Genomic DNA, 14,256 nt, shown 5'->3' with positions numbered 1-14,256 from the left:
TTGATTTTCTGTTTCTAGAGTTGCTGTTCTTCTTCTCTTCGATCTCCCCTTGGATTTGTAGGTGTTTGCAATCTTTAGATAAGCTATCTAGCTGATCTCCCGCTACCTGAAGTAGTCTCAGCCTGCTACTTCTCCGCCATCTTGACTCCTCCCCCTGAAACATATAATTTTAAAATGGCAGTGTTTATACAGCTTATGAAAGGATTATTTTATAAAGAGTAATCAAGTAATATAAAGAGTTGCAGCATAATTTGATGAAATTCTTTGAAATTAAGTAATTGGAGGTAGACAATATTTGCTAATTGTGCTGATTAGTGTATTAAATTAGCCAGTGTCTCATTTCCAACCATTCTGGAAAAGAGGGCATTTACTGTATATGTTTTTTCAAATGGTAGATTTACCCACCTAATATTATTTGATTAAAGCTGGTGTTAATATAATATATTCTCATGAGTAAACACAGTTGAATGGCAAGGGAGTCCTTGGGGTATAGAAAGAAATCGAACTGTGATTAAATATCTGCTATTAATAGGTTATACCATGGAAAACTGACAGATAATGGCAAATAATCTTTAGGTGCCTACTTTAGGTGCCTACTGCTTCCAACTTTTCTCAAAGACAAATAACACGGTTGTCCCTGTCACAATTATAGGCAGGGGCAGTATAGGGCAGGGGTTAAGAACACAGTCTGTAGATTCAGAGACTGGTTTTCTACCACTTATTAGCAGTGTGACCCTGGGCAAAGTTTCTGAACTTCTCTGAGTCTCAGTTTTCTTGTCTGTAGTATAAGAATCATAAGTGAGGAGCACCTGGGTGGCTCAGTGGGTTAAGCCTCTGCCTTCAGCTCAGGTCATGATCTCAGGGTCCTGGGATCGAGCCCCACATAGGGCTCTCTGCTCGGCGGGGAGCCTTCTTTCCCCTCTCTCTCTGCCTGCCTCTCTGCCTACTTGTGATCTCTTCTCTCTCTGTGTCAAATGAATTAATAATAAAAAAAGAATCATAAGTGAATCTCAGGGCTGCTCCTAGACTGTACAACGGTCCCCTGGAAGTATTTCTTTTGTGGGGTTCCTGTTGAAATAATCTGAGTCATCTAAAATCTACATGTCAGTGTCATCCTTACAGTCCAATCTCACACACTCCTGTGAAGCAAATGCCGTATGATTGGCAGGAGTAATACTTTTGCCAGGCTGCTCTGCTGGAATTGGAACCTAGTGGTAGAGCCCTGGGACAAGCACATAAGCACCAGTGCTGGAGCTCCTTGGAGGATCCGGTCAATTCCATGCAGAAGGTTATTGTAGAGAACTGGAAATTCCCTGGAGGCACACAGCTAGAATATTAAGGATCCTGCCTGGGAGGTCTAAGGAGAATGCTGGTCCATCTCAAAGAGTCACTGGGAAGATTTTTTTTTTTAAAGATTTTATTTATTTATTTGACAGATAGTGATCACAGGTAGGCAGCGAGATAGGCAGAGAGAGAGGAGGAAGCAGGCTCCCTGCTGAGCAGAGAGCCCGATGTGGGGCTCGATCCCAGGACCCTGGGATCATGACCTGAGCTGAAGGCAGAGGCTTTAACCCACTGAGCCACCCAGTCGCTCCCCACTGGGAAGATTTTTAAAAGAGGTAGAGGTAATCTATGTAAAGCACTTGACATGCAAATTCTGTGAATCCTGGCTCACAGTAGGTCCTCAGTACATGTTGGCAATGATTGCTGCTCTTATCATTAATAGTGTTCACTGCATTTAATGCCCAATCTGGTTTTCTTTCAGTGGATGGTTGCATTGACTGGTCAGTGGATCTCAAGACATACATGGCTTTGGCAGGAGAACCAGTACGAGTGAAATGCGCCCTTTTCTACAGTTATATTCGTACCAACTATAGCATGGCCCAGAGCACTGGGCTCAGGCTTATGTGGTACAAAAACAAAGGTGATTTGGAAGAGCCCATCATCTTTTCGGAGGTGAGGATGAGCAAAGAAGAAGATTCAATATGGTTTCACTCAGCTGAGGCACAAGACAGTGGATTCTACACTTGTGTTTTAAGGTGAGTGCCAAATTAAAGTGAATGCCGGATGAAAATATTGCTGAATACCATAGCAGGTAGTCTTTCGATTAGGCCTGGAGTATGTGGAAGTGTTGCTCCTGTTATACAGTGAATATATTCTTGAAAGGTTGCAGTGCATGTAGAGCTTCAGTAAGTTCAGTTCTAATTATTTATTGGAACTGGACAGCAAATTCTTAACAAATTTTCATAAAATGGGACTTTCATTTACTATGTATGCTCACATAATGTAGAAAAGTTTATAATTCATTTCTTCCTCAACTCCATCCCTATCTTAGGGTCTTATATTAATGATTTTTTTTTCATAAAGCCTGTTGGCTCAATGGTCTTAATATCTGCCCATGAAAATGGCCTAAAGTATCACTTAGGCCAAGGTCTCTTTTTTTTCGGATGCTACTGGGAGATCTCTTAGCAAATGAGCTACCATTAAAATTTTTCACATAATTTGCAGTGTGAGCTTGAGTCTACTGTATCTAAATATTCAGCATGCAACCCTGTAAACGCATGGTCATCCTCAGTTCCTAGGTGCTTTACAGGGAAGATATCACAGATACAATTCATTCTTGCAAGAAATTTACTGTGAAAAGCAATCAGTTTTATACTTAGGGATTCCATAATATGTCCTTCCTTCCCCTTCTGCCCTGGTGCTACGATCTAGGATCTAGAATCTCAGATAGAGACTGCATTATGTATTGAAGTAGATAGCTGAGATGACCTTTAAACCACTTTTCAATTCTGCCATTTTGGGAGTCTCTGATCTTGCTCACCTACACTCTATTATTTGATTTTAACTTCTTGGAAATGCAGACCCTTCCTATTTTTGTCTTGTGTGGACTTTGATGCCAAAGCTATGTCACCTTTTCATCAAAAGCACTTTGAAACCCCTGGTGAGGCCTCATTGTTCAAAAGGCCAGGAGAACAAGGTGGTGTATAAATAATCTTCTTGATACTCTAGGCATCACTTTTGTATTTGTATGTTTTGAGTGGGAAGTGTTGGGGAAGCAAGTGGTGAGTTTAGTTTCTGTTTGTGGTGGGCAAAAACTCCAGGATATTGGCATAAATTCTCATCACATCCTTAGTGATTATCAGTATTTTCACCTAGTTGGGTATCTCTTGGCAAATTGATGAAAGGATGGTAATTCAGCTTCAGTGACTGACATTATGTTCTTTAGGGTGCAGTTACTCTTTTCCTACTTACCTCCTCTCTACTCCACCCTCATTAAATCCTCAGTCTAAAGTAGATCTCTTCTCCTCCTTCTGATTCATTTTTTTTCGTTTTCACAGATTTAAAATTTTATTTGCAAGGCATCAGTTCACTATATAGATGTTCTATACTGATAATGAATTATCAAATTAATTATTGCTTATTTTCCCTGCCCTGCTTATATCTCCAGACTTGCTACTCCTCTCCTCTTTTCTCTCCTCTAACCCCATTCTCCTACTCTGAGCAATTTGTAATCCAGCATGTATCCTTGAATACCTTCTCTCTATTCTTTTTTTTCTCATTATTTTATAAAATAAAAGAAGAGTTACACATTTTTCTACATTTTCTTTTCTTAGTAAAAATACATAGTAGGAATTTTTCAAAGTTAACTGATAGAGAGTTAACTCATCCTTTTAAGTATATAATATTCTGTGTTGCTTTATAGTCTATGATACCACAATTTAGTCAATAATTTTCCTATTTATTTGCATGTATTTTGTTTCTAGTTTTTGTCCCTATAAAATGTGTTTTAATAAAAGACCCCTCCATTTACCTTTATTTTTTAAATTAATTTAATTTAATTTTTTTCAGTGTTCCAAAATTCACTGTTTATGTACCACACTGAGTGCTCCTTGCCTTTAAATAAACTTACAAATTTTAGAACAGGTTTAGATTTACAGAATTATTGCAAAGATAGTACAGTAGGTTCCTGTATGCCCTGCACCCATTTCCCTATTATCAACATCTTACATGATTATGGATCATTTGTTACAATTAATGAACCAATAGCGGTACATTATTATTAACGGAAGTCCATACTTATTCAGAGTTCCTCAGATTTTCCTTAATGTCTTTTTGCTATTCTAGGATCCCATTTGGGATAATGTATTACATTTAGTTGTTAGGTCTCCTTAAGTTCCTTTTGGCTATTGGAGTTTTTCAGACTTTCCTTATTTCTTATGACCTTGACAGTTTGAATAGTACTGTTCAGATATTTCGCAGAATGTCCCTCAGTTGCAATTTATCTGATATGTATTCAATAGTTAGACAGGGGTTATGTGTTTTTTTGGGGGGGAAGACCACAGATGTAAAATATTCTCCTTATATCATATCAAGGATAGAGAGTTTCAGTTTGCCTTATCACTTTTGATACTGACATTGATCACCTGGATTGAGGTTGTATTTGTCTTTCTCAACAGTGAAGTTACTTTTTTCCTCTTTTTTTTCATACTCTTCTCTTTGGGAGGAAGTAGTTATTCACAGCCCATAATTAAGGAGTGGGGAGTTATGATCCACTTCATCAAGAGCAGAGTACCACATAAAATTGTTTATAATTCTTCTGCATAGGATATTTGTCTCTTTACTCCTATTTATTTAATCAGTATGAACTCATGGATATTTATATTATACATTAGGTAATCACCCAATGCTACTTTATTTTCTAGCTCAAATTCTTCTACCTCTGTCCATCAGAGTTCTTTCAGTTGGCATATCTGTCCCTTTGACATAACTTTATCTTTGTGTGTGTGTATTTTGAGCATTTCTTTATATTTCAGCACTGTAAGATGCTCCAGGCTTATCTTATATATTTCCTGCCCCAGTCCTATTCCTGCCCCAGCCATTTCTCCAAGGAGCCCTCATTCCTTTTAATGGAGAATGGCATTAGAAACCAAGATTTCCATGCTAAATATACTCATTGCTACTGGGGTGTGATTGCTTCTAGGCCTTCTCAGTTGACAGCCTATTTGCTTTTAAACAAAGCCTTGTAGTATTTCATGCACAAGTGTGATTTCCCAGTGCCCCTGAAATCCTTTCCTGTAAGGTGGCCCTCTCTTTCAGGTACAAATCAGACTAAATTTATATCTATTGTAGATATCATCTAAGTCTGTGGTTCTCAACTCATATGTAGATCAGTGGAAGAGAAAAGGATGATATCACACTGAGCAGAGGCTTAGATTCATGCAGTTGATCTTTTATTCATGCAACAGATCTTAGGGAGTGATTGGGACTGACGGGATAGGTGAAAGTTCTGAATATCATACCTCATATGTGTCTTGGTAAGGAAAAAAAGAAGTTTGGGAACCACTGTTCTAAAGGAAGAAACAGTTTTTTGTCAACTCAGAGAAATCTATTTCAGAATGATACAAGTGATGTAACTGGCATTTGGCTGTGTATAATAAATATGTTTTTCAGATCTAGTACTAGCCACTGACTCCAAATATGTGCCAAGTGAGAAATTCAGTCCATATAGGAGATTTTATGCCATTGTCAAGAGAGTGACATTTATAGTGAAAAAAGGCTCTGAATTTGACATTGTCTGTATCCACCTAAAATCCCCAATTTGATATCACTTTAAGGTAATTATGGGTGATGTTTTCTATGCATTATTGACCTCATTAAAAATTAGTCTGTTGAGGGGCCCCTGGGTGGCTCAGTCATTGGGTGTCTGCCTTTAGCTTAGGTCATGGTCCCAGGGTCCTGGGATTGGGTCCTGGGATTGAACCCTTCATCGGGCTCCCTGCTCAGTGGGAAGCCTCCTTCTCCCTCTCCCACTTGCCCTGTTTGTGTTCCCTCTCTTGCTGCCTCTCTCTGTCAAATAAATAAATAAAAATAAAATCTTAAAAAAATAGTCTGTTGATTACAGTGTGTTTAAAAATGCAGATATGAAATATTTAGTAATATTATTCATCCATTTGAATCATAACAAGAAAAATTTACTGTTTGTGATCTTTCTGTAGCCAATCACTCATTTTTGTGTTATTTCTTTGGCCACCCTCAAAAGTGATTAGTTGAATTTCTCAGCATGTCAGTTAAGGGTTATGGTAATAGAGAAATGATGGAGAAGTGAGTCGTATTTTGAGAGGTAGTGTCAGTCCAAGAATTACTGTCTCCCCTGCTTCCCACCTGAATCTTTTCAGTGGAGGCACTCAGTAGGATAAAAATGATGAGAGTAATCTTATTTAACAAAATCCCACATATCACTTTGCCAACAATTTGTAATGAGGGGTGACTTAAGCTGCATATGAAGACAGATACATTTATATAATCCTGAATTTAATTCATAGATAATGAAAAGAATGATTAAGTATTATCAAACATCTATAGAATCCTGAGTGTTTGGGTCTCACAATGGCCAAGTAAAGCAAACCAGTTATAGGTTCAAAAACCATTATGACCATTTACCTCTTCAACAAAGCAAACAGAACAAGGAACTCCCTTCTTAAAAGGGAACATAGTCCAACTATTTTTGGTCTTTAGTAATCATTGAAATAAATGAAGTTCTCAAAATATGAATGTCTCACAGACTCTTTCTAAAGTGTTCCTTGGTGCATTTATCCAACCCAGAGGCTGGATACATTTGCAAGACATTTGCCTTGCTAGTCATCATATTTTAGTGATTATTACTCCAACAAAACAACATCCTCAGAAAAGTTGAGGTCATAGAGGTATTTCAAACAAGAAATGTAGCAGATTGCTAATTATTGAATCTGTATAATGAGTATATAATGGTTCATTATATTGTTATTTTTATTCTTGAGTATATTTGAAATGTTCCACAATGGAAAAGAAAATAAATAAATATAAGTGCACAGTAATTTCGCCTGATTTTAATGGCCTTTAAGTTATCCTGACATATAAGTGCCTGTGTAGTATATAATAAACACGTTTTATATGCTAGTTAACAAATGTTCATTGAGCAGGTACAGTAGGATTTGCTTTATGCCATATTGCAAGGAAACCTGTGTCTTTAGAAAAGAAATGTCTACCTAAGACAAATTTTCAGGAGAGAAGACAATTTCTAATAGAATAATGAGAATCTGAATCTTATAGAATTAATTGAACTCAGAAAAGATCAAGATTGTATAGTAGGGTCTTGAGAAAGCGGCGATGTCTTCTCTGGTCTGCATAGACTAAAGTGTGATGCAATTAGTCATGTTTTCCACCTGGTTTTGGATATAAGTGGGAGTCCTGGTTTAACTTATTTTTTTGTAGCAAGTATGCATAAAGTAACACATATATAATATGAAAAGACTAATATTTCACCTCCAAAACTTGATTATCTGCTTATTCATAAAATTATAGGTAATGTAAATAGCAAAGTAGTAGTGATTATAATTTACTTTCATTTCATTAAAAGTTAATTAGATATTTTGTAATATTTAGAAATAGAACCATACTGTTTTATGTTAGCTATGTAATAGTTAGAAATATAAGCCACTTTATTGTACAATACCTGTGTAATTTGAACTCTATTTAGTTTGTTTATTGGAGAGGACCAGATATTTATAGTATAGTCAGCAGATTATGTGCTTTGTAAGAACTAATGGGTTATACTTGATAATTATAAAATAAAAATTGATTTCAAATAATCATTGATGAGCTGGTGAAAACTGGTATATATATATATATATATATATATATATATATATATGATCCCTTGTATCATTATACAAATTTCAGTGACTTTCTGTTTTATGATTATTTTACTCACATCAAGGTTTTAATCTGTGGCAGTAGTTGCAAATTCAAAATCTCTTCAGGGGCCAAAAAGTAGGTAATGTAATGATTGTGGCAGGCCATTTGAAACATTTTAGGGCATTGAAGGGCTACATCAGTCTCCTCAGTAATCTCATTTCCATGTTTCTCATTTTGCCACTACTGCTAGCTTACAGTTTCTATACCCCAATTCCAATAATCTATTGACTCCCAAAGTTGCAGCTCAGTGATCCTACAATTTTTTCACTGTCCTTTGATCTCTTCCCATATAGCATAGTTTTTTTTTTTTTAAAAAGACTTTATTTGAGACAGAGAGAGAAAAAGAGAAAGACACAACCTGAGGGAGCTATAGGCAGGAGGAGAAGCAGCTTCCCCGCTGAGCGGGGAGTCTGATGCGGGACTTGATCCCAGGACCCTGGGATCATGACCTGAACCCAAGGCAAATACTTAACTGACTGAACCACCCAGGTGTCCCTCACCTAGCATAGTTTAAGTTTCATGATCAGTCTTTATAATCACTCCCATATATATCCTCTTGATTTCCTTGACCCTTTCTCCATCTTACTTGTGAAAACCATGGTACTGTTTAAACCAACTCTCCATCTGTGCTTGCACCTGCATCCCTGCAACTTAACTTGACTGAAGGGAAATATATAATAACTTTGACTACTCTCACTTTGAGTTCTTTATCATAAACCTCAAACAGACCCTTAATTTTGCCAAATAGCTTTACTATGTATTCTTATTCTTTTCAGTCTCTCATCCTCCTAGAAGACTATTTTACATTGCTTTCCTCAAACATCAAACATCTCCTCCCTTTGCTTCCTATTTTACTGAAAGAATTGAAGAAATTAAGAGAGAACTTCCACTATATTCACCTACCGACTGGCATCTGTACCTGCATACTCTGCCTTCAAGTCTGCTATCATTGCTGCTATGCACTTCGCTTGTACACTAGATTCTGTCCTCATTTGCCTACTCAAGGAAATTACCTGAACATTTCTCCCATCTCTCTCTTATGTTATGGAATTTTCTATTTCTACTGGATCATTTCCATCAGCATACAGATAGGTCAATATTTATGCTACCTAAAGAAGTCTCCTGGGTGGCTCAGTAGTTAAGCATCTGGCTTCAGCTCAGGTCATGATCCCAGTGTACTGCTATCTAGCCCCATGTCAGGCTATCTGCTTAGTGGGGAGTCTGCTTCTCCCTCTCCCACTGTGCTCTTTCCCTCTGTGTTCTTTCTCTGACTTTCTCTCAAATAAATAAAATCTTTAAACAAGAAAGTCTTCTCAGCTCCACTTTCTCTGCCAGACACTGCCTATTTCCTTCCTTCCATTTATAGCAAAACTACTTAAAAACAAAACAAAACTGCTGTCTTCATACTCTTGAGTTCCTCTCCATTAATTTTCTATTTAACCCAACCCAACTGGAATTTTACTTACACTATGGCACCAAATTGCTCATATCAAAGTTTCCAAAGTGTCAATGTTGCTAAATCCAATGGTCAGGTCAATTGTCACTCCTTCTTTTATGTAACCAGTGCACTTGGCACAGCTACTCACTCCCTTCTTTTTGTTATATGTTCTTTACATGACTTCCAGAGAATTACACTATCCTGGTTTTCCTTCTACTCTATCAGTTACCCTTTCTTAAATTCCTTTGCAGGAGGGGGACCTGAGGCTTGATCCTTAGTTTTGTTTTGTTTTTTTTCCCCCCATCTCTACCCATACTCCCTCCATGATTTGTTTATATGGTCTTACAGTTTTACATACTATCTGTACACTGATAACTCCATCGTGTATCCCTTCCAGTGCAGATCTCTCTCCTAAAATACAGAATCTTTTATTCAATAGGCTTTTCAGCATCTCTTCTTGGTGTTAAAACAAATATGTTCCAAATTGATCTTCCTCCTATCTTACCACAGGCTCCTAGGGGGAAAAATAAGGCAAAAGCTAGTGTGTATTAGGGAATATAATCCCAAGGACACAAGAGTGAAGGAAAAGGTAAGTGAGGCAGGGGAAGAGTAGGTTTCAAAATTGTTGACCTACGAGGAGAAATAGAGAATTTCTCTCTGAGCCCCCTTGTCCCATTGGTCAAGAGGTTATCTCACAGGGTCTTTCTTTCTTTCTTCTTTTCTTTTCGTTTCTTCTTCTTTCTTTTTCTTTCTTTCTTTCTTAGATTTCATTTATTTATTAGAGAGAGAGAGAGAGGAGGAGGAGGAGAGGCAGAGGGAGGAGCAGAGGCAGAGGGAGAAGTAGACTCCTCACTGAACAGGGAGCCTGATGTGGGACTTGATCCCAGGACTCTGGGATCATGACCTGAGCTGAAGGCAGGTGTTTAACTGACTCAGCCACCGAGGTGCCCCAGTATCCCACAGGGTCTTAACTCCCTCAAACTTTGTGGATTACACAAGCCATACCTTCCATATCACCGCTATCACTCTGGTCCAAGCCACCATCTCTTACCTCTTTTGTTGCAATGACTTCTAATTGGTTTCTCTACTCTTCTACATATCTTCTTTCAATCTCTTCTTAATACCAGTAGTCACATAATGTTTGTGTTCTACTCAGGATGTTCTGATGGCGTCCCATTTCATTTGGAATTAAAGCCAAGACCTTACAGGGGCTTACAAGGCCCTCTGATCTTACTGTTTCTCAAACAGGTATACCTTTAGACAGGTATAATCCAGCTTTAAGGTTTTTGTACAGATGGTTACCTCTGTCTAAAATGCTTTATTCTCCTATAGCTACATGATTAACTCCCTCATTTCCTACAATTGTACAGTTTCTTCTATTTTAATGTTATTGATGCATCTTCCTTGACTATTTTATTTATATATAATCTTAAGATTCTCTTCTACTCAGTGCCCATACCCTGTACTCCTGATACTTCTTATCTCACTCTTATTTTTTCCATAGCAAATATCAACTTTTATGATATATATAATTTACCTGTCATATTCATTGTCTATTTTCTATGTCTTTCTGCTAGGATGTAAGTTCCTTAAGGATAGAGATCTTATGTCTTTTCTGCTCCCTGATATAGCTCAAGGGCCTACAAAGTATAAGGCGCATAGTAAATGCTCAACAAATGATTTTTGAATGAGTGAATGAACTATGTCTCTGTTAAAGTTGGGCAGTCACCTGGCATCCAAATTATTGTTACCATGTAGGAATATAGGTCAAATACCACCAGATCTTCTGATATTTTGAAGAAAAACCTGAGATCTGAATATTTATATGAAATTTCCCCTATTTTTAAATTATCTGGGCTCCTCTCCTAAGACTCCCTACTAAGATTCAACCAGTAGACTCACAGTTTACAAACTCTGTACTACTAGGTTTTGACTCCAATATTAACCAAGGGAATAATGGTGTATTTTAGTTGTGTGACCTGTGCCTTGATTTCCTTACCTGTAAAGTGAAAATTTGTTTATTCAAATTAAGCTATTTTGAACACTTACAGTAGGTGTTTAGCATATAGCATTGAATAAACAGATTAAAGTTCCTACTCTCCTGAGACTCACCTTCTAGAGTGGGGGAAACATATAGATACATTCACAAGATTATGTCGGGTAGTACTGATGGTGAGAATAAAAAAAGGTCATGTTACAAGAGTGACTGGAAGGTCATTTTGGTTGAGTGGTCAAGAAAGGCCTCCCAGAGAAAGGGGCTTATAAACTGTGACCTGCATGGCAGGAGGAAACCAGTCTTGTGAAAATCTATGGGAACAGTGTGCCAGTCAGAATGAACAGCAAGTGCAAAGGTCATGAAACAGGAACAGGTTTTATTCAAGGAAATTTTAAAAAGCCAGTCTGGGTGGATGGAGTACAGTAAATTGAGAGGGAAAATGGTATTGGATAGGGCTGGAGAGGCAAGCATAGGTCAGATCCTGCTGCATATTGTGGGCCAGAATAAGAAGTTGATTTTTATTAGCAAACAGAGGCAAATGGGGAGAGTTACAGTTTATCTGTTTATTTTAAGCCAAGGAATAACATGATCAGATTTCCATTTTTTAAAGATCACTCTGGCTGCCCCAGTGAGAATGGATTGTACGGAGACAAGCAAAGAGACCACATTGATAAGCAGTTACATCAGTTGAAGGGAGATACATGATGGTCAACTTAGATTGGGTTGGTAGCTAAGGAGATGGGGAGAAGTGAATGGAGCCAAGATATGTATTGAAAGATGACCTGACAGGACATACTGATGCACTGAATGTGCAAAATGAAGTAGTTGAATAAAGGATGACTTGTGTGTTTTTGACTTAAGCAAATGAGTAAATCATTGTTGTTCTTAACTGAGAAAGAGAACACTTGAAGAGTGTATATTACTACAAATTAGATATACTTAATTCTTTCCTGTATGAAGTTCTGTGATTCTGCTTTCAGTTTCTGGAGTGTAAAATATCATCTGGGGATGAAGATGAGATTATATTGATTAAAGGTGGACAACAGAGGACAGTGGAATAGAGATTCTTAGTTTATGGTAAGTGAGGATCAGGTTAAAGCAGAAATTTCCAGAGATAAAACCAGATAAAACTTGTCTTACAGAGTTTGGAACTCTTCGTGATCATTTATCAATTTCCAAACATTATGTAGACATGCTTAAAAGTTGTTCTCTACCAAATAATAAGAGATGGAGAAAGCTTGCTGGATGTATATACTTAGCTGACTTTCCTTCTTCTGTTTACTCTGATTCCCAAATTTCCAAGATAGAAGATTCATGATGAATCAATTAGAGAAGCATATACATTAGTATATGATGAAGTGCTAGAATGAATATAATGAGGTATTATAAAGGCAGGGTTATGTTTTTCAAGAACATATTGCATGAAACCACTTTCTTCCATTCATCTTGAAGGTAAAATATTTCATACTGGTAGAAAAGTGAGAACACATTCTTTCCTAACCATAGTTTTATTTTGTTTTTTAACATAAAGGATGCTTTTTAGCTGATATCATTTCAGGTCTTAGGTATCTATTAGTCACTTAACAAATATTTATTGAGCATCTGCTCTGTGAAAGATATCAAAAAAGTCAAAAGTGGATGACAGGCCCCTACCTTCTAACAGATTAAAACAGGAATTAGGACTTGTATACAAATTACAATTGAGCAAGTAAAAATCAAATAAAAGTCCATGTGGTTCAGCATATAATTGTATCCTAAGAAACAGTATAGCAACTAAACAATTTTAAAAGTTTGAATATTTAAGGATTTACTATAGTCCTTTGAAAAACGTCAAGAGGAAGCCAATTTGTAATGCCCAGCAACATTTAAGATCAGCTTTTCATATTACTTTCATGTTCAATATCTCTTTTTTTAAAATTTCTTTTCAGTGTAACAGTGTTCATTGTTTTTGCACCACACCCAGTGCTCCATGCAATTCGTGCCCTCTCTAATACCCACCACCTGGTTCCCCCAACCTCCCACCTCCCGCCCCTTCAAAACCCTCAGATTGTTTTTCAGAGTCCATAGTCGCTCATGGTTCACCTCCCCTCATGTTCAATATCTCTTACACACTACAACTACCCAGAAAACACTCTAATCTCTCCTCATTCTCAACTATAAAATTCAGTCTGAAATGTATCCCCTGCAAGTTTTTCCTCTTTTTTTTCCTTTTCCATACTATATCACTTGTTTGCTTCTTTGTAAGAAGCTCTTGCTTCCATTTCCAATGTTACTTAATCTCACTACCATTGTTCCTTGCAATTTTTCAGCTCTTTCTGCCAATTACAACTGTTCTGCACAGTAAAAGCCCAGGAACTGATCTGGCATACCAAGAATCTCCATAGAAGTAACTGGATTTTACTGGATAAGTAGAGACCCATGCATCCAAAAAGATGATCCTATTTAGAGGGCAAGGAGAATGGGAAACCTGCCAACACTAACTTAATGTCCTTTTTTCCATCACACATGAGAGAAAGTGAAGGGCTATTAGAGATAAAATAGCAGAGAGTAAGGAAAATAGATTTTGACTTATAAAATCAGGGGTGTTTGAGATGGTTCTTCTTTTAAAAAAAGGTTTTTATTTATTTATTTGGCAGAGAGAGAGAGGGGGAGAGAGAGAGAGCCTGCGCACACACACAAGCAGGGTGAGTGGCTGGCAGAGGGAGAGGGAGAAACAGGCTCTTTGCAGAGCAGGGAGCAGGACATGGTGCTCAGTCCCAGGACCCTGGGATCCCACCGAACCATCCAGGCACCCCTGAGATGGTTCTTGAGGATCTGAACAGGTGGCAATAGTGGAAACCTTCCCAGGCAGATGGAACAGTGTTCCAGGGCAAGGAGGCAGTAAAACATGGCCTATGCACAGGGAAAAACTGGGAGGTCATTTTGGCTGGAATCTGAGTTTATCAAGACCTTTTTACTCAATGTGAAACTAACAATAACTAGATATATTTTGGGAACATGAGACTTTAAGAGACTAAGGCACTGATCAATTCTTGTGGAGCATAACAAATAGCATGGAGGACAAGGGGAGTTAGAGAGGAGAAGG

The 14,256-nt window shown here is 37.6% G+C and overlaps 1 protein-coding gene across 1 annotated transcript in view; it reads left to right on the top strand.

The window, feature by feature from the left end:
* The first annotated feature begins 1,157 nt into the window (after positions 1-1,157).
* LOC111161285 (interleukin 1 receptor accessory protein like 2) overlaps positions 1,158-14,256 on the top strand; it is a 645,149-nt gene continuing 632,050 nt past the window's right edge. Inside the window, exons 1-2 of the mRNA XM_022524867.1 lie at positions 1,158-1,170; positions 1,766-2,039. Coding sequence (XP_022380575.1) covers positions 1,158-1,170; positions 1,766-2,039 — 287 coding nt within the window. The remainder of the gene's footprint in view (positions 1,171-1,765; positions 2,040-14,256) is intronic.

The sequence above is a fragment of the Enhydra lutris genome, unplaced genomic scaffold (assembly GCF_002288905.1).
Source record: "Enhydra lutris kenyoni isolate GAN:26980312 unplaced genomic scaffold, ASM228890v2 scaffoldscaffold83, whole genome shotgun sequence".
Classification (NCBI taxonomy): domain Eukaryota; kingdom Metazoa; phylum Chordata; class Mammalia; order Carnivora; family Mustelidae; genus Enhydra; species Enhydra lutris.
Note: the sequence above shows the minus strand (reverse complement) of the source record. Positions and strands in the feature narration are given on the sequence as shown.